Raw genomic sequence first — 22,292 nt, forward strand, 5'->3', positions numbered from 1 at the left:
AAGCAGTAAATCACCAGGACCTGATGGCATTCATCTGAAGCTTCTGAAAAAAAAAGGTTTAAAATGTGTAAACATGACCCTTTCAGGCAACTATCCATGAAGAATAGAAGCACACTAAAAGAGTGATTTTTTTTTTCTTTTCCTTTTAATCAGAAGAATCCAAGGAAAGTTTTGTTATTGACTGAGTGAACCTCACTTCAGTGAGAGTCAAGATGCAGATCAAGTCAGAGAAAGCATAGCAGAAGATAGAAGAGATTTTATATGAACAGTGTAATTCACATTAAGTCAGTTTCTGAACTGATCTATGCTCATGTGACTGAAATCATGTTTCAGTCTCATCATTTTCTACTCTCAGTGATACATGGGATATTGTGTTTATGTGCTAACCCACCAGTGTCCATGCAGGTGAATCCACTATTTCAATGGGCCTCCAGCTGTTGCAGAACATTCAGAAATGAACACTGATCATTTTTCAGGCACAGCAACAACACTGTTGAAAGTAAAGCTGACCCAAGTAGAATTCCTCTAACATTTTTTTAATGTTTACTCCCTACACTGATGCAGCAATGGCTGCTGGCACTAAGATGCTATAAAAGTGGCTCACTTGGAATGCCACACCCACTGGCACAGAGATGTTACATTTCAAGAAGTCACTCTATATTTATAAATCACAAAAATAACTTAGCAAATCATCTAAGACGTGCCTATTTTCAGAGAAGACTCAGCTGCACCTACTCTTTTTTTTGGGTTTTTTTTTTGGTCATAAGTTCATCTAAGCTGATTTTTAAAACCTACAGTGATGGAGATGTCAAAACTTCCCAAGGTAACCTACACAGAGCTTAGCTTACCATCAGTAAGGTTTTTTTGATGTCTGACCTAACTCTACTGTGCTGCAATGCAAGCCCATTATTTCTTACCTGATTCTCAACAGGGAATAGTTTGTTTCTTTCCTCTTCGCACCAGCATTTCACAAATGGAGAAATGATACCATATGTACCCACAGTTTTCCATCCCTCTTAGAGATCCCGCTTTATCATGGTTCACAGAGATGTGATAATTTTTGTTGCTGAGGAACTCACTCATTTTCTTGATGTGCAGTGTCTAAAATACTACACTATCTGAGATCTTGACAGTGATAAGAAAATGTTATGATACACATGTGAGGTAGTATGTATCCTCATTACCACTACTCAGTGTGAACTTTGGGGGATGGTGTCATTACTGACTGACATTCATTTTGTGGTTCGTTACAGTCCAGGTACCTCTGTTTCTAATACTAACCCTGCCCTCTTAAACCCTTTTAACCATTACTCACTTTACTGATATAAATTTAGTAAACAGGTTCTGCTTCATCAGTCAAGCCATTAACGAGTAGAAACAGACCCATTTCTGGAACTTGACTTTCAGATACATCCTTCCTACAGAACAGAGAAAGGCTGATAATTATTCTTTGTCTATAACATTCCAAACACCTGTGTTGGTATGCCTGTGCAGTTTTTTTCAGGGTTTATTATCCAATCTTGATTACCTAACTCTCATGTGAATGGCAAGAGTTTTACTAAAATGAATGGTTTCTGAGAACCTATGCTGACCAAAGTGTGAACATGATACCAACTAGCTAAAAAGAGAAAGATGTAAGGAGAAAAATCACAATGAATTTGACTCAAGAGTATAAACTGCTGTTGATATCAGGTATCTTCTAACACGCGTCCTTACCACACAAAGCTCCACAAGGAAAACTTACCGACAGCAGTTATAGTTACAGACATAACTGATGTGCAACAAAGTCACTATGTGGAAACAATGCTTTCTGTTGTACTACACAGTATAAGACATAAGACTACACATAAGATCATGTACATATAGCTGCTAACTTATATTGTGATATTTACCAGTCAGTGAGCTACAGTTTGGGGAGCTAGAGGAGAAAACAATATAGGAAGTATTTTCCACAGTAAGGATCAGATCAGTATCATTTAACACAATTTTCATTTGGGAGGGAAGTGGATAAGAAGATGGTGGAACATGCAGGTTACAGATGCTTTGATGAGATTCTAAAGGGATTTAAAGATATTTGAGGATGACAGCTCTGTCTGACGAAGAACATGAACAACATAGTGTAGATTAAGGTCCTTAGTCACTGAACTGTAGATCATCCTGCTAAGAACATTTATGAAAAATACATTCACCAGAGACCTGTCAGTCTAACGTTAAAAATCACAGGACGTTTTAGAAAAGTACTTCTTTCTTCTCCATAGATTATTCCTAAGAGATCCCTAATGCTAACTTGAAATTGTAGTTATGCCACTGCAAAATGCATCATCTTTGATTTCATGCGATGACCAATTGTAAAATGGAGGCAGACATGAGGCGAGGCTGGTGTCTGCGCTGGCCTCATGAGAGGGGAGACCCCATCACACTCCTCCATTCTCTGCTGCCTATTCGGTTCTCTGCAGAGGGTAAATTTGCTATTCAACAGGGTTGTAAAAAGGGGTCTGAAAGTTTTTCACTTTCCTCATTTGAACTTAGTCTTGATCATGTTTGGCTCTTTAAATCCACCCTTTTTAAGTTTTGAATGAGCTACTTTGGGAAAGGGTTTGCCTGTGATTCAGTTCCTTCATGTCATGCAGGCCTGCAGGTTCCTCTCAGTGGCTGATGATGTCAAGAAAAGGCTTGGCAAGTGTTGCATACACAGACTGGGTTTTGGGAAGGAATTCAGATTTAGTGTCAGTCTCCCAGGTGTACAATTAATCTATGACCCTTTTTCAGTAGAAGGAATCACAGACAACTCTACAGGTCTGTGGAACTGAACAGAAAAACATTTTTTCAATGAGACTTCATTGCTAATGTTTACATTATTTTCTTATACCTATTTCTATTCCTATCTGAGATATTTGCCAACTCTCAATGTGTCTTTAGTTACTTATGACATCAGCTTCTTACAGGAAAAATTTTTGCATTTGAACACAGTTAATACTGGTTTTCAAGTCAAGCATATAAATGAAGGAAACATTTAACATGCAACGTTAAATGAACTAATGTGTGCATTTAATTAGCATCCTGCATCATTTATTAGCTTGAGTTTGCTTATGTCCTGCATTCCTTGACTGAAGAGCATGAACTAGGTGTAGAGATTCAATTTACTTGAAGGAATTAATTTTTTTGAAATGCCCATTTCTTCTGAACACTTTGAAATTTATTACTTGTAAAAGTGAGTGCTTTACATATATATATATAAAATACTGCAACTTCTTTTTTTAACAGATCTTTGAAAAAGCAGCAGGCTGTCATACATTTAAATGTATGCTTATATCCTGTGCATACAACAGAACTGTACATGATTTTGCTTTCTGATCCTGAATACCTTTAAGATAATTTTTCATAACTACCAGTTTAAAAAAACCCCAAAACCAGAAATAAAAGAAATTAAAAGAAGTGAAAGGAAATGAAGAGAAAATAATACTTTATTGTTCTATACTTCAGTTCCACAGTATGTGAAGCCACAGTGAGGCTGCCTTCTCTAGGGACAGATTACCAGCTACTGTGTTAAACATCTGCACTATTATTCAGCAGCTTTCCTGTTTCCTACAAGTTTCCTGTATGACTGAACATCCATATGCTTAAAACACAACAGGCCAGTAACAGCTACATGTAGAAGTGAGGCTTGATTTATGGAAGTGATTGGATTTAGACCTAAGATTCTGAACATCACCTGTGAATTGCTGAACATTTTCAAGTCTCACTGAATTCACTGGAACCTGAGGCCACTGATGAGTAATATATAGGATTAGGCAAATAGTCTGCAATATTTGTTGGGGTTAAACTCTAGAACTGTCAGCAGTAATGGCAGTTTAGCAACTCCAAGCAAAAGAAGGCATGAATTTATTAATCTGTCTGATTGTGCATAGCAATCGGGACTGGGTGAAAGACCTGAATGGCTGATGTATTTCACATGGGCACCTTTGGACCAGCTATCTAAAGGCATTTAGACATTCGATTTCAATGTAAGTATGTGGCTGAGTATCTTTAAAGGTCTGTATATTTGTGCTTCATAGAGCCCAAATTCACCTCAACAGTTACTAAAACATAAAATATTTATGAGCCTATGTACAATAAAGCAAGCTTTATTTATTTAAAGCAACGGGGGACATTTATCTGGAGTGACTCTCTTGGTAAGAAAGGTTAAAATACCCTTTCTTTACAAAGAGGAGGGCACCACTATTACTGTTTACAATATTCCTAGGCCTTCTGTCAGTGACTTGCCCATCTGCTTTTTACAGGTCTTTTCCCTATCTCATTGCTGGTCTGCATGGAGCTTTACAGACAGAGAAGGGTACTTTCTACTCTTAAGAATTTAATAACATGCACTGCATTCTGAAATGCTGAGCACTTGCAATCCTGTCTGCAACCTACAGTATTCTGAGTACTTCTGAGAAATGCACAGAAACAAGACAGCAACCCAGGACAAACAGCACCACAAATAAATATAACTCCGCTAACTACTGGGAGAACATTGAGATGACTAAGCTGCTGTGGGGACTGGCTAACCTACAGGTGCTCATCCACAGAAAATGGCACATCCCCTAAGAGCTGCTCCTTCCAGATCTCACTGTGTGGAAAATGACTTGTTAGATAATAGACAGCAAAGGATTCAACTCACCAGTGCTCTTCACAGCCAAAATCAGAAGTAAAGCAACTGCTTGTAAGTTGAGGATCTGCTGCACAGACAGTGCTGGTTTTCAATCTTGTGTAGTTTTTACGAACAATATATCCCCTGAAAGCTAAAAAACATAGTTATGAACCAGAGAAAAAAAATCTGTGGAGCCCGAAACACAGACCCATATGTGGCTCTGCAGTGCAGAGCTTAATGCCCTCAACTTTTACTGAACCAGTGGACAGAAAGAACACTTAGCACCTCACAGGGGTGGCTCCCATGTTTGCAATCTTAACAACAGGTGGAAATTATACAGTACCTTACACTCACTGTTATAGTGACCACTTGGCACAGCCTAGACAAGGAAAATAGGCCTCAAAATGCGAACATGTCTAATTTAAATAGGGATCCAGCTTAGAATGTATTAAAATACACAGTAGAAAATCACTCCCAAAACACCTTCTTTAATCACAACTCCTATTGAGCTAGCCGGAATTTTACAGAATTACCTGCTTTTATTGTACGGTAGAAGGATGAGGAGCCAGGGACAGATATATTCAGTTAAAACTAGAAAAATTAATGATCTCTTTTACTATTTTTCAGTTAACTATAACCATAATAAAACACTTAAAATACCTGTCATACAAATAGGGAAAAAAAATCTACAGAGACTGGAATTTATATCATTCATAAGAAAAAGAGCAGAACAAATCAATCACTAAAAATACTAAATGAACTAGCAAGCATGTAGTGAAATGAAATGGCAAAGAAAATTGCAATGAGTAATATTTTAAAGATATCTACATCCTTTATTTCCATGGACCGTCTCTGGATTCGGGTACCTAAATAACTTAATTACTTCTGTAGTTTTATCTGACTTGAATTTGCTCGAATTCTTGACATCTGTGAGCAATTAGAAATAAAACTGCAGCACAAACCACAGATAGTGATACATACTTCACTTAGGACAAAAGACTAAAAAGTACTGCAATGTACACTTAAACCCACAAATTTTTAAATTTTACTTTTTGTAGGGTTTATTTCAACCATTATTGTAAGTAGAAACACCTTGATAAAAGGGGAGAATGGGTTGAATAATGAAGAAAGCACATTATCAATGCCATAGTTGAAACGTACAACAAGCAGTTGATGCCTAAGTCTGAGGGTTGCGATGGAAAGGAGCTGTTTATCAGTCTAGCAGGACTGCAACTTAAGCAGTGAGACAATATGTAAAAGAAAATAGAAGCTAAGATCAGGAAATATGATTTTGAGGAAAAAAAATCCCTGTCCAGGAAAAGCTTTTAGGCACACTAAACACATGCAAAAGCATAGTCAGTCTTGGGACTAATCACGCAAAGGAGGAGGAGAAAAGCCCTCTCAGTGGTGTTCCTAGAATGCAGGGTTAAATACTACAGTGGGGTGTAGGATAGGCATAGCAATGGTGTCTAGGGCAACCTCATGTAGCATCAATGTCAAGATAACATTGTAGATGATAGAGGGAAATCAGGAGGTAGAATAAATAGAATGAATTGAGAACAGAGAAGTTGATCAGAAGATTAACAAGTTTTCCCTGTATCTCACACATCTGACTTTACAAAACCACTAGAAGTAGACATTAAGTACACAATAGACAAAAAAGACCCTGTAGAATTTGCAATTATTACCAAATTATGAGATAATTGATTGATTTCCCTTTTCTTCCATTTAACTACTCTTACAAATTTAGCTCCCCATTCATGTGGGTTTTGGCATAATGAAAAGATGGTGGAGGAAACAAAATAGAGGTACTTCGATTGCATCTGATTTTTCCCTTAGGGAAGGGCTGTAATTATCCCTTCTTTCCTATTCCTGTATAGTGTTGATGGTCATCTTTTTAGCTACCTACCTCCACAAACACATGTGGTGATGCACTTATTCGTGAAATACAAGAAAATTAAAATCATCTGAACAGTTCAAGTTGTGGTATGCAATGCACCAAAGTCTAAGCATTTCAGTGCTACTGAGGTTTCCAGAATAAGAAGCAGCAAAAATTGCCTTTTAATGAGAGGTTACTAAAATAAATAACAATTTACTTTACAGAAGGCATGACAGAAGTTTTGCCTGCTGAGGTGTTGTATTGGATACAGAGCTCAGGTATCGTGAGGCTGAGAAACTTTCTGCCCTTAATCAGACTGGAAAAGTCTGCCTGTCTGGCAGAGATGAGGCAAGCATTCACTTGCCCCATGTGATCAGGCTTCCAATCCTTAACTATCCCCCACTGACCAGACAAGGAGCCTACTCCAATATTGGCAGCAGAGACAGCTGGCCAGCAGCCACCTCTCTGCAGCTGAAACATGCTGAGTATCAGTCAATGGACTACTATAAAGAAGCACTAAAATAACTGAACTAATAAGATAAACTCCAGTTTTATCCTTAGTAATTTCTCAACTTTTATTAGCTCTTTGCATGTGTGTGTGTGTGTGTGTGTATAAAATCAATCCTGATACCTACTGTGATTTTATTTTTTAAAATTCTTTTTCCCAGAGACTCATTAATGTCACTATAATAATTTTGTTCTTTCCCTCATTCACTACGGAAAACCTGCTACATCTGATTTAATAAACATAGTTTTTACCTTGTCTTTTGTTTTCATACATATTTTCAGAATCAACTCCTCTTCAACTTAACCTTTCCGCAAGCTAGTTTCTAACATTCTTCTAGAATACTAGAATCTGACAGGTAAATGGCTGTATTTTTCCTACTTTCTCTTTGACTCATGGATAACTGAAGTAGCAAGATAAACAAACTCGTTTCTCTCTCAAAAGCTTCATCGAGCAGTAGTAGGACTGCATCTTTTCAACATTTATTAACGGGATCTATAATGTTTCAAAAGAAATGCATATGCAGAGAATTCTACTGGGGGAGTCTGAGAGGTTGGGAAGCTGCTCCATCACAGCAATTTGCATTACTGACTGGTGCTGGTTTTGACACTAAGCACTTGGCTCAAAGAGTGTGAAATTAGCAGACTCATGTTGCTACTGCTCCATGAACAATCACTGCATCATTGAAGAAGAATGATTACCAGCTGTCACCTCATTTTCACCTTATCCAGTCTATATTCCAAACTTTCCAGCAACAGTATCTTTAACTCTGATCTTTACATACCCAAAGATGACAGGATCTGAAACTGAACATATGAACTGAACTTAATTTTAGCACTTCTATTACTAACTAGGTGCTAAATGTTTTATGTGCCACAATTTAGGACATGAGTTTTTACTTGTACTGATCAATTCTCACACAAAGCAAGTTTTCTGTCAGATCCAGCACCTAGCAAATCAAGAATATATTTACCTCAGGGAGTCTGAAATTTGGTGTCTTGCAGTTAAAAACCTTTATTTTAATGTCTAAGTACCAAAGCATATTCATTACACACAACGTTACACAATTCCACATAGGAAAAGTCCAGGCATTTTTCCTCTGATTCCCATAGGAAATATATAGTTACAGAGCAAATTGTGAAGCACAATGTAGAAAGATCAAAGCTAAACAATCATGGGTCTATGCAAGAAGGATAAAGAAAGGAGATGAAGTAGTATTTTAAACACCAGAAGGATTCATTCTCAGTCATAAAAAAAATATGTTAAGCAGACATTTTCTGCACAGACATATTTTTAATCTACAATATCACCAAAAATAGCATATAACAGCAACTTGAAAATCAAAGTTCCTGCTTGCTGAAGAGATCATGGAAGTTTGTAATCAGAAATTAATGTGCTATCAACAGCACATCACTTTCTTAACTTGCCTAGTTAAAAGAGCGTTCAGCAGCTTAACTAACAACATCTGAGAGGATTTGGAATCCATGAATCTGATTCTTCACTTCATGCCAAATTAATGAACAGTAAAAGGGACAGAAAGTCACATCCTTTGCTGGGTCCCATGAATACCTCCCCTCTTTCACCTCTCATTCTGGATAGATATTGGGTGATGCCTTTCTTATAGCAGAACACAACCCTTGTCTTAAGTTGTCCAGCAGAAGCATTATGAGAAAGCAAGCCACAAGTTCTCACATACAAGCCGTAACTACCAGTAACAAGCAGTGACTTAGGAAGACTCACCAAGGCTGCCATTAGGACTGGTGTCACTGATGTACGTCACCACTTGGACATAGGGTTTTTAATTACCATGCATTATAGTCTCTGATCTTAAGACTAGGTCAAAGAAAAAAAAGTGAAGATGACTCTGAAACTCTTTGTCAATATGAGAAAGGAAAAGCAATAGGTTTTCCAATGTATTGTCAGACAATGTATATTGTTGTCCCTTCCTGATTTTAGCAAGGGCATGAAATCCGATAAGAATGGTCTTCTTTTCATCTCCCCAAAACCAGGAGAGAAAACAGAGTCACAGAATCATCTAGGTTGGAAAGGACATTGAAGATCATCTTAGTCCAACCATTCACCTAGCACTGACAGTTCCCAACTACACCATATCCCTCAGCGCTAAATCAACCCTACTCTTAAACACCTCCAGGGATGGGGACTCCACCACCTCCCTGCGCAGCCAAAAAAACCTAAAAGGAAATGCAAATGTATTCACATCGACAGAGCTTAGCTCTGAGATGGGCATAGAATATAGCACCTCATACTTCTTAAGGCCTTCTCCTTTTTCCTAACATGTTCCCTGCACATGACCAGCAGGCTTTTAACTGTTACTAGAAATAGATACTAAAAGTGAAGAATTACTGGATGCCCTAAGCTAGTACAGAACACAAAGAGATGGAAGACTAAAGTTAACCACAGTTCTGCAGCATGTACAAACCAGTTTGGTTTACCCTGAATGTGAAAACAAGGTGATACAATGAGTCTGTTCAGCCGCCATTAAGAGAAACATACATCTCTTCAACGGTTCTTAGACAAACAATATAGTTAAATGGAAGAAAATTAATGATATAAAAAAGTAAAACTGGATCTGCTACTTAGCAGTTGTTATTTTCAGGAAACTATAAATAAATAAATAAATAAAGGTATATTTATAAAGTGCTTAGAAGTTTTTGGAACATTTTACTCATGTAATTCTTAGATCTATACAACAGTGTTAGTCAAATACATGTACACATCCATGTACACAGTAATATAAATAGATGAATAAATACAGGGTTTTCAAGAAATACCCCTTGCCTTCTATTGAAGCCAACATTAAATCTTTGCCATTGAAAATCCCAAAGGTAACACTTTTATTAAAAGCTTACACTTATTATAAATATAAAATAGTAAATTACAGCTGTTCTCAGGCCCTCTTTTTTTTTATTATAATGGAGTAAATTTTGCCAAAAACACATGTTCAAGATATACAAATAGTGAGCAACACTGCATGGGCAGAAGTTACAGAAAGAAAGCAATTTACAAAGGGATGTTTCATCCGGTTTCCTTCTGAACATCCACCATTTTAAATTTTTTTTTTATAAAAGAGCCCAAATCTTGAGTTCTTGATAAAGAATTTTCCAACACAATGTGACATATGGTGAGTGTGTGAGCACGTGTTGGAGGAGGAGATGGTGGCTCAATGGATTAGTCACTTGCCTTTCACCTCTGGAAGCATAGTTAAACTCAGTCCTGACCAGAGCTGCACAGTATATTCCAGATGGCTAAAGTGAGCCTAATTAAAATGAATTCAGTGATGTCACCTCGGATCTAAGTGAATTGCATGCACCACTCATTCGGCATTTTGGCAATGTCAGATCACAAGTGAAATAACCAGATTAAAATCCTCCCTTAAGTCTTTTGGGACAACAGTCAGACTGGATGGAAATACATGCTATCATAACTAGAAAACATACTTTTATAATTGTATAATCTGTTGGTTTAAATTCTAATTAATGTATTATTCTAATACAAAGAAACATTAAATTAGACTTGCATGTGAGGTAAATCAGTGCAACAACATTTCAGTCAGATGAATCAGTGGATATACACTGATTTAAACCAGCTGTGAATCCGGCAACATAATTTAAAAAAAATCTTTATTTTAACAAAATATTTTTCCTTTCATGTAGATTTAAATCAAAACAATACAAATCCCAATTACAAAGAAATACTCAGAAGTGCAAAGTATTATTAACTCAAATACTTTACACAAAATCATTCTTTGCAATTTGTCTCTAAGTTAAAAATGAACATTTTCTAACCTTCACTGTTTGGGAAAGTGTGCCTGAAAGAAGTAGGAAAGACCTTGTGTACCCTGTGTATCATTTTAGCCATGAGTCCAATAACATCTGTGTATTCCGAGAACCTGTGATGTAGGTATGCTGAAGTAGGGTAGCTTTTTCTTTGCCACCTAACTTAAATTCACAAATATTTTGTTTCCTTGCAAGGGTGTTTTTCCCCACATATTTTTTTCATGTAATATAATACACTCAGGAATTGTATCCTCATGTATATTGTGAGGGTTGTTTTTTTCTAAGTTTGTTTTTTCTTCCAACATTTCTTCAATGGATAGTGAACTGCTGGGCCCACAGAGATCTCCAGACCACCAGCTCATGTATTTGAAAGGCATCTGTTTATTTTTAAAATGCAAATGCAGCCTACCTCAAAGACTGACTTGCAAGAAATGAACAATCTGAACAAGTCAAGAGGTTTCCAATCAGGAGCTGTGTTCCTCCTTTATATCAGGCTATGATCACTTGCTGTCAAAACCACTTAAACAATATCCTGGAATCTGAATGAAGTCCCCCCACAATTAAAATGAGCAAGATAATCCTGCAAGAATTATTCAGGCAAATCATTTTTCACACAGTTTAAAGTAATGATAAGGTCATTTACAAAAGAAATCAGCGCCTTTGAAATGCTGACTTGTAGACAGAGGACTGCCTGGAGGAGGGCCATAGATAACAGTGAAGACTGGCCTCCTAACACTACCCTCGCAGTCTTTGGAACTGATTCTGATGAAGAGAAGGCCCAATAAGGTTAATACCCCTACTTTGATCTCTGTCAAAGCGTACCAGCAAGAATTAATTTACATTTCAGATGAAAAAGGTTGACAGCATGAAAAGGCATCTTGTTTCTGGTATGTGAATGTGCTGTAATAGATCGGGAATTCTGAAAGGAAGTTCTGAGGAAGCTAAAGGGATAAGCCGAGCGGCTGCTTTTATTGGGAAAGAGATGAAAGGAAAACAAATTTCAATATGCGCTGTTCTGTAGAAACATGTAAGCCAAATGCTTCCTAAATTTCAAGGCCTGCTTGAGCCGGCAGGGGAGGGGAATAGAAAGGATAGGGAAGTACATATATTTTAATTATATGGTTTTGCTAATGTCTGGATGACAAATGCAAACAATCTATCTCACTGCCTGAAATGTCTTGTTTTTTTTTTTTAAAAAAAAAAAACAAACACAAAGGTGATCATACTCCATTTTACTGAAAAGCTGCCCTGAACCACATGCTCACATTATAAGATGTGCAGGAAAAGAAGAGATTTGGAGTTGCTTTTGTCTCCATGTCACTAGGCATTTGGACAGTGTAATGTAAACAACAGAAAGACTGTCACTGTATTTTAAAACCTGGAAAATGGCCACCATTAGCAAGCATGAGCTTTCATTTGAAACACAGAATAATTAGTATGTGGAAAAGAAAAAATGTGCACAAGAATAATTTTCAAATAAGAAGTCCTAGATATAGGTTTCCAAAGACACACAGAAATGTGTTGAGGATTTTTATTATTATACCCTTTTGAATGCAGCACCAAAGATAGGAGGAGCAGACAGCCTAATTAATACAAAGGTGCACTGTGTCACTCTTAGCCCTATAGTCCTAATGCTTATTCACCCAGACTGATCACTGAAACTGTCAAGTGCCAGGTTACAAAGGAAGACAGTCTGTATGTTAGTTGGAAGAGTGCTAACAGCACTCAGGTCCAGAGGGCTCAACAGAAGTGTCCAAATTCAGTGGTATGTGTACACTCCCACTACCTCTGCTCTGCCATATTCAACGCAGCATCTAAGAGACAGCAGGGAGGAACACAACTCTGAATCTCTCCCATGTGTGCAAACAACAGAATAGATAATACTCCATTTCTCTAAAGAGACAGTAATGAGCATGCATCTCATACACGCCTAAGAAATCTGGCTGGATAAAACTCTAAGGTAGAATATCCCCTACAGTCTCCAGGTGATACTGCTACACACCAGCTTCCTACAGAACCTGAGATAACTCTCATTTTAAGGAACTGGTGATAGTGGGACAGTGATGGGTCAACTGTTTCACTTTCCATTTTACAGCAAAAGGCTGTTCTAAGTCAGGAAATCAAAGTCCAGGTATGGCCAAGTGTAAATGTAGCATCTACTCCAGAATATAGTCGCAGTGGATACTTAAAGATCTAGTCTCTGTACTATCATGAAAACAACAGAAAATGACAACACAGAGGGGAGAAAGAAGGGGAGAGAGTGCTTATGCAGTCTTTCAGTGCTTGTTGTAGTGGGAGAAAAAAAAATTTCTCCACAACAGTTCTCCATTTCATAGAATATTTTGCATTTAACCCTAGAGCTACATAACAGTGTGCATGCAAAGCTATAAATTACTATTTTATCCTAATGATACTCTGTTCCTTTCTGTAACTAGACTGGTATTCTGTTTTCTACTGAAAGTCACAGTGATGCTTAATTTCAGAGTAGCAAACTTAAGACAAAAGAAAAACAATTTACTGGAAATGGCTTGAGAACAAAGTAAAAGAATATTTAGAATAAATCTTTTTCAGACTGACTTTGTACTATATGATACAGAATAGAGACAAAGCTTAAGGAATTATAGCACAGAAAGATGGTAGAATAAAGGTGGTACCTTGGTTTATCTGCAAACACATTTGCCACAACTCATTTTGAGTCTTTCAACCTGGGGTTGGACAGGAAAGGTGTATTACACTGCATCATATGGAGGTTGCTTCATATTGGCAATATTTGAAAACACCATTGAGTTCACGGCACTGGTTCCTAGATTTCTGTGCCATATGGTACCCTGCTCTCTACTAGAGACCTACACAGCCCTATGGGCCTGTTCCTCCAATAATCTCTTTAAAGTTTATTCAAATTCATATTGATATGGCTGCATAGGAGTCTGGCAGAGAGTCAAAAGATTGGCCAAAGCTGGCAAACCCAGCAAGCAGTCAAAACAAAAACCTGGCAACCTGTCAAGACCAGGGCTGGACACAAAGACAGAGAAATGCATGTCCAGTGCCTCCCAACCACACTTTTAGTCAAATCAATCCAGTGCTTCATACCAGCTCTACACATAGTTGAATCATACTGACTGTGTTCAGAAGCATCTTAAAGAATTAACATAACAGCTTTTAATCAGTATGTTTTGCTTCCAGAGAAGTACTTAGAAAAAGCCCCAAAGTGCGTGATACCTGTCACTGATGTCATTTGATACTGAAGAACAAATGATCAGAAGTAATGTTTTTGATAGCTTTTGTTTGGACTGTATGTATTTCTCTTGGCTATAAACACTGACACATAAAATCATCCACAGCAAAATAGGTGATGGCAATTGAAATAATGTTTTAATTACCTGCTTGAATATGTATAGCAGCATCAGTTCTTCTGTTCCTTATTTCCTTGTACTTCCTGCGAGCTTCATATCCTCTCCAGGCTAAAAATACAAAACCATGTGCTGGAAATTACATTTATTTAAGGAAGTGCTACAGAGTCTACAGAGTCAGAGATGTGCTCAAACTTTCATCCCTCCTGCCATAACCACTCCAACCCCCACCCCCAATACCTCTTTCCCACCCACCCACATGTTGAACTCTGGGTTCACAACTGCAGTATTCACATCCCCACAACTTCAAACACCGCTTCACTCATCCAAATTTTAATTGTCACCATGTGCTTGCTGATGTCCTAACCCAAAAGGCAAAGGTGCATGATTATGTCAGCACAGGAACTCCCCTCCTCATACCGCTCCCCAGATTCAGTATAAGGAAGCCTGCTGCATTACTGGTGATCAGCCTCTCAGACCCGCCCCACAACGTATGTTAGCTGGAATTCTCATATACATGGGGAGGGCATGCCACTGTATTTTGTTTATGTACTGCATGCTCTTATAGACATACCTAACAATATATTCATTTTGTGCACAGGCATCATATCCAAAATACTAAAATATTTAAATAGACATTACCAAATACTAAGATGACATTTTAGAAGTAAATCAATAATATTTGCATCAATTAGCTGGAGAGAAAAACGCCTCCAGTTATTTTGATTTCATAATAAACTATTATGAATTAATAAATAATGTACATGCAATTTAACAGCTTGAAATGCAAAGACACTCAGTGAAATAGGGAATGTGAATGTTTACCTGACTGTATGGTAACAGCACTTTTTTCTCTTTTCTCTTTGACTTTCTTGTACCTCCTTGCTCCAAGCCATCCCTTGATATAGGCTTGCATGACCACCACCCTCCCTATAACTTCTCGCAGGAACAAGTTTAACTGCTCTATATGATAATACTTTAGAAAAACCTGAATTGGAACAACAACAACAAAAAATCTGTATTACATGCAGGCAGTAACATAACCTCTTGTATACTGTCTTTTCATTAGTCTTACATCAGCCTATTTTAGGGCACCATTGTTGAGAAAACTGCTAAAATACTGGTTTCTGATACCACAGCAATCTTGTGAATCAAATATGTGCTCTCAGTGTGCTTGTGAAATTTAATTATTCCACTGATTATAATCACTCTATTGCAAAATAAATCATATATTTACCCCCTTTACAAAGTAAATTGGCCAGGGGCATATTTTCAGGTATCAACAATTTTGAAATATAGCCTTTCTTGACAGTGGGAAGATAAATCCTGAGTTGAATTTGGTTTTAGACATAATATTGTCTAAGAGCATTCTGCTTCAGGAAGCAAATCCTATGGGTGTTTACACATACTTTATCTGGGTGTTAAGCAGGAAAATTTTTGGTTTTCCTTTGTGCACTATACAACAACTCATGATACTGTATAACATCCTTTTTACAGAAGTCAATCCACTCCATTTTAAACCCTGAAAAAAGGCGCTTGACAGAGCCAGAAGGATCTCACCTGAAACTCCACAAATGGATAAGGTACTAACCAGGCTCACAGGATGGGCCACAGTATGGTGTTTCAGTCATGGCATGATTAAGAGCAAGAAGAACGTCAGGGAGGCACTACTACAGCAGGCACTGACAGATGTACTGTCCTTATCAAGGAAGCCATGTGCAGAATGAACTTTGGGGAGGTACCTAATGCACCCCTCCTCTTGCATCACCAAATGAGCTGGCTTGGGAGGGCACCTCCATCACCAAGGAGACTAACTGGAACAAATTTCTTGCTCTTTTGTTCATTCATGCAATACTTTTCAAAACACTATTAGACATTTGCTAAAAGGATACTACCCTTGAGAAAATGTTATCACCCTCTACCTTGGTTTTCCCAAGAATCCAGTTGTCTAGTTTAGATTTCTCCAAAATGGCAAGGCAATTTTCTCTGCTACCAAGGGGAGTCTCATGTGCCTTGAATGCAAGGTAATAATACCTGCAAACCAAATGACAAAGAAAGAATTGACTTGACAATAAATATGTACTTTCACTGCTCTTCTCTAGCTCAGAGCTAGAGTTCTACTTCCAGCTCTGTCTCTAGAACTCATAGGCTAAATTCTCCCTTATACTCATTTCTTTTCATAAATCATGACACAGCTGTCATGAACAGATATTTGACCATATATACAACATAGGAAAATTGTGGTACCATTTTGGTGACAAGAATCTACTGCATTCTAGAAATCCCCAGTTGGTGTAATCATCCATAAAGGTCTTTCACAAACCGCTGGAACTCAGGAAACACTCAAGGTTCCTCTGAATTTTTCAGGTGAACAAGTGAATGAATGACAGGGTAAAGGAGGAAAAGTGCTAGAAATCAGAGTAATAGGAAAGCAAAATAAAACTTTTTGCAAAATGTATAAAATAAGTACATCCATCTACAGAGCTACGTAACATACTTTGGCACAGCTACATCTCACTGCAAGTCTGCAAGTTCTGTTAAATAAGCAGGTGGTCCCTGAGGAGCAGTCAATGGACCTTTGCAGATTTCTGAGTGGGAGAAAAGACAAATACTAGCAACAAAGAAAGGAAAAAACGCTAAAAGTTACTCATGACCTGGTGCCTGTTCCTAATAAGAAATGCCAAAAAAGGCATTTCAGAATATTTAAATATTTTTGTTACTGGTATCAGTCATTTTTCACAAAGAAATATAAATGGCCTTGATATTCTTTGGGAAGCATAAACCCACATAAGAAGTCCAATGCTCTTGAGTTTACAGCAAGATCTTTCCCATCGGTGGAACTCAGGGGAGCTTCCCATTTTCAGTATGCCTAGGAGAAAGGGTTCTCAATCAGCGAAGATAAAGGCCAGCACTAAGAGGATTGGCAGTACAATGATACAGATTCTGACTAGTTATTGAAGCTGAAAGGCTGGCACCGTGTGAAGAATAAAGACTAGTTTACAGTAAAAACAACTCTCTTATCAATCTTGATTTACAGACAGCAAGTTGCTCAGACAGCATGAATACCAACCTGTGTTTCACATCTCCAGGAGGTCTTATATGTGCAAAATTAAAACAATTGGCATTGCTATCATATCAGCCAGGATTTTATAAATGCTCATAGTTAAACAGAACTAGCAGGTATTTTAAAGAAAAAACAAGTGAATTACTCCTCATATGAATTTAATAATTTTCTTTACTCACAGAAATTTCTGTGATTATGATTAGGTTTGTAAGTCATTAGTCATGATGACTTTTCTCTGTTTGATTGGGATAAACAATTAGTTAGAATGAATATGATCAATTTTAATGGCCTTCAGAGCAGGCCCATACTAAACAACAATGACCTTTCTTTTGTCCATGTTCCCTTGCAAAGAACAGCCCCTAAGAATTACGTGAAATAACATTATTGTGCAAATATTTTATGAAAAAGGAATGCAAACATGTTTGAATTGAATTAAGAATGAGTGGACCAATCCCCACCTGTTGAGCCAGAACGCATTAATGAAGAATGGGTTTATAGTCTTTAAAGTAACTTGCAAACAATTCTGTTAAGTAACAGCAAGATAGTGTGTCAGTTTACAAATTTAAGGTTATTTTAGCATAAGTATGCTGTTAGATGGTAGCAACTGCCACCTCAGCTCTCATTTATGAACCTCCATGTGTTGTCTTGATCTTTATTAACTTATACTTCTACAGATGCTACTCTATTTACATTGTGTTTGAGAGGAACTGGCAGGTTGAGCAAATGATTCTTCTAATTATTAGCATGGAAAGAGACATCAATTATTCTTTAAACATAAGGAGAAGAATGTGACCAGTGAACCTCAAAAACCAGATTTCTCTGTAGTCACATAGAGAAAATATTCCACCTCATACTGAAGAAAATATGGAGGAGCAATTAGAAAATATGGAATAACGCAAGACTTCTTTTTTTAATTGGGAGAATATGATTTTCAAATATTAGCTCCAGTTAATCTCCAGATATTCGCTCCAGTTGTCACAAGAAAGAAAAAAGAACCACTAAAATAGTCAATAAAGATCAAAGGGGAACAAAATAATGTTTGAAGGCAGAAGCATTGGAATGAGTCCTGGACCAGAGACATAGATATTCACCAGTTGGAGACATTGCCCACTCTGAATAACGATAGGAGATTATGTATTTCTGAGTTATTTTTAAGGCAGTGACTTTCTCAATAACATGATATTGATAATTCTTTAGCCAAGCCTTTCAAAATCCTAAGAATCGTGCCATTTCATAGGTATAGAGAAATATGGTGTATTTAGATGAAAAAAAGTGCATTTCTTCCATCTTATTACTGAACTTAGTGATGCCAGTTTTCACAAGAAAAACAGTATTATGAGTTGCACTAATAAAGCTCAGATTTAAAATATACATATCACAAACAATTTGTGATAGCATGCAATTTCAATAGATACTTGACAGATATACTGGGGAAGTTGCACTAATAGTAAACTGCTGTTTGCTTCAAAAGCTAGTTCAGATAGCCATGTTATTTACACATGCATGTAATTTAAGCAGTTTCTTTCCTTAGAAGGAAGGAAGGACTCAAGTGAGTGATAATATCAGTTTTCTGGTTGTTCATACATCTCTTAAGGCATGTTGTAGTTGGGAATTTTAAAATCAGACAACAGTTTTTAGATAGCACTAATGCAATAAAATTGTCAAGGGGGATATCATAATTTTTGAATCTTACTATCTTATCAATGACATTATAATTACTAAGAAACTGACTTGTGGCAAATGCCTCACTAAAACATATTTTTGACCTATGCAATTTACACACCTGATTACACCATTTTGTTAATGACAAACTTCAATATCTTTCAAATGTAGTACCCTCTCCATTAGCTCTCTTTCATGATGTAGAATGCAGTTGCTTTTGGTATCCAGAAAAAAATATAAATAAAACAATGACCATTTTTCTATGTTATTCTAGCAGAAAAGGCAGGAGTCTGGAATACTTCAGTGCTCCTCTATGTTAAGTCAATACTTTTATTTCTGTTTTTAAAAATAAAGTTTATGGTCCTTCATATGTTGTTTCATAAACATGTACATATATGTGTAAAAATACATTATTTTCTTCAGTTATAGTTCTTGCTTGAAAATTTCCTACACGTGACACATTCATCTACATGTTTCCTAAAAGTACTTGACTAATGACAGTCTCAGTAGCAGTAAGACTAAGTAAGGAAAAGTAAGTTCCCCTCAGAACTAGTTTCTCAGAGCTGATGAAGCTCTGGAATTATGTATTTCTTAACCAGTGGTTCCTGTATTACAAACTATCCTTCATGGGCATGAATAGTACTCCAGACAAAACACATTAAAATGGGCTTAACTGTATTTAGTAGTCATTATGCATAAACCAACATCTTTTAAAAGTTGAATTTATCCCCAAATAACCAACTAACTGCACTACAAGTGGTTCCTGCACTACAAACTATCCTTCATGGGCATGAATAGTATTCCAGACAAAACGCATTAAAATGGGCTTAACTGTATTTAGTAGTAATTAGGCATAAACCAACATCTTTTAAAAGTTGAATTTATCCCCAAATAACCAATTGCAAAGTTAGGACATGCAGAGTTAACGTTAAACGTTAAAGGCATACAAGTGTGCTAAGATACTGAAAACTTCAGAATGATGCTATGCATTAACTATCTGATTATGGCTAAGGCATTTTAGTGTTGGTGGTTTTAGATTAGATTAACTGATTGTAAACAAATGGTTCAATTTCTCTCCCCTCCTTAAAGGGTGAACTGTGGAGCTGTTCAATAAATAGCATTTAAACAGCACCATTAACTAACCAAGTGTGTCTTCACATTCCAGACTTAATGGCAGCATCAATTCTACAAAATTAACTCAAAAATGTAATGATTAGCCATTTTTCTCTTTAAAACAAATCTTTGTACTAAAATGTACTGGCCTGAGGTGGAGAATGGATAATGATATGTGAAAAGTATGAGGTGCAAGAGGGCAAAATCCCTTTCTACTCAGACCCCCAGCAATAGTAGGGAGATTCTCAACATTCCAACAGATGTTTGTTCCTTCTCAGTCCTGGAGTTGGAAAGTTGAAAAAACTCATGGTTTTAGCACTGAAAGAGCTGTTAAGTAACTTTCAAAAATTCCAAACTTGTATCGTTTTATCTCACCTCTTTCAGAAACTTTCACATGTGAATTCATACAACTAATTACATTTGACTCTATACTGAGAATATGAACGAAAAACTATAAATGAAAAATGAAAATATCTAAGATGCTCTTGAAATTCAGTAACACATAGTGAACACTTATGCTGTAGATCATGAGATAAACACGGAATCATAGAAATACTCTCAGAAAGGCATAATTTGGTCCATTCTTCATATACAATTCACATGAGGTTAGCAGGACTTTTCACTCCTGGTGGTTTGCTATCTTTGCCATCCTGCAACTGTTTACCAGTGTTCTGTTAATGACAAGAGTCTAGAAAGTATATGTGGAAGGTACAGTAGTTTACCAAATTAAAATGTACAGGAACTTTATACAGATCTGGTGACATCTTAAAGCCACTGAAACAAACAGCAAACATTTTCATGGATAATAGTAAAACCAAGATATGTGGGATGTTACAATTTCATTTCCAGAAATAACTTAGGGACTTTCATGCAGACTCAGTGTTAAAAGTAAGTTTGCATTAAAAATGCATAATTTTAAAATCAAGCATTTATCTTCTCTGTAGCAAACGTGTTGACTTCTAATTTAATTCAGTGCTTCCCTGCTTTTGAATAATAAACAAATCTATTACCACTGAATTTTGGGGGTTAGAAGAAAATATGTACTGAGGTAACACAGTTTACAGGATTTTGCAATATTTGACCAGTTTTTATTCCTAGTTGCACTCAACAGAGAATGGACTCATTAAGGTCAATTAGGCTCTATGCAGCCAAGAAAAGTAACACTGATGGTTTAGAGACTGTGTGTACCAGGTGTACCAACAGTGACCTTATGCAAATTTGCACTGTGAGATTGAAAAAGCAGAACCAACCTCACTGGGATCACTGTTAAATGAAAAACACTGGTGTTGCCATGAGTGTATGATCTGAGTAACATCATCTGGCTACTATGGAGTAGGTAGGACTTATAGGAAAAGTGTATCCTGCATCCCAGTGCAGTACAAAGAACTTAAATGGGCAGACAGTCCTTAAATGAAACTTGTACAAAACTTGCCAAACACATTCCTACGTGCTTGTGAGGCATTTCAAGCATGACAGCATTTAGCTTCATTAGACTCTCACGTCCCTTATCTTTCAACCCACACTATGGTCTATGCCACATTCCATAAAAGGTGTATTCAGCTGGGGGACATGTAGTGAGGTCACACCTGCATACCACATCATGTCATGTGAAGCTCCATGGGCCTGGGCACTCAGATATAGCAAGGAGTGTCCCATCCAGTGGGACTTTCAGTGTACACCTCCCTTGGCTGCTGTGCAGCACTTGGTCACTATGCGGCCCCACAAAGTCAGGCACACCTGGTTGCCTGATCAGGTTAATAATTTGTGCCTGAAATTTGGGATTCCAGCCTGAGAAAGAGGCCATGCTGCTTCACAGCAAACATGTAAGACAGACACATGATGGCAGGGGGTGCGAGACAAGGCCAACAGAGACCAAGTGCCTAAGACTTGACAGGTCTACAGTGTTTACAGGGGCTGCAGATTACATTTTCCTACTTTAAGTAAAAGAATATGTATATTTATATACATAAACCAGATGGTTGTATACTTGGCTGAAGAAACATTGTGTGAATGAGTTATAATTAAGTTCTCTCCTCACCATCTGTTTTTTAACCCAATAAACTACCTCCAGGTTTGCAACACTGAAATAATCTGTTCTATGTGAAAACAGAAGACAGTAAAGAGTAACATTAGACAGAGCTTTATCTTTTGTTTACCTCCTGCCTGATAAACCTGAATGGTTCTGTTCCCTGCCTTTGATTGTTTTGTCCTCATATTTCCTGCTAAGAGTTTACAAAACAGCATTATTGAACAGGCAGATAAGAAGCACACCTATTTGTTTAATAACATCAA

At 37.1% G+C, this 22,292-nt stretch overlaps 1 protein-coding gene across 13 annotated transcripts in view; it reads right to left on the bottom strand.

Moving 5' to 3' along the window:
• Positions 1-22,292, bottom strand: part of MYO3B (myosin IIIB) — a 211,238-nt gene that overhangs the window by 48,088 nt on the left and 140,858 nt on the right. For all 13 annotated transcript variants that reach the window (XM_026852307.1, XM_026852319.1, XM_026852312.1 and 10 more), the window contains 4 exons: positions 16,084-16,195; positions 14,987-15,149; positions 14,192-14,272; positions 4,661-4,781 (listed from right to left, as the gene is read on the bottom strand). In XM_026852307.1, the coding sequence (XP_026708108.1) occupies positions 4,661-4,781; positions 14,192-14,272; positions 14,987-15,149; positions 16,084-16,195 (477 nt within the window). The remainder of the gene's footprint in view (positions 1-4,660; positions 4,782-14,191; positions 14,273-14,986; positions 15,150-16,083; positions 16,196-22,292) is intronic.

This window comes from Athene cunicularia (assembly GCF_003259725.1).
Source record: "Athene cunicularia isolate RWA chromosome 7 unlocalized genomic scaffold, athCun1 chr7_part1, whole genome shotgun sequence".
Lineage (NCBI taxonomy): Eukaryota > Metazoa > Chordata > Aves > Strigiformes > Strigidae > Athene > Athene cunicularia.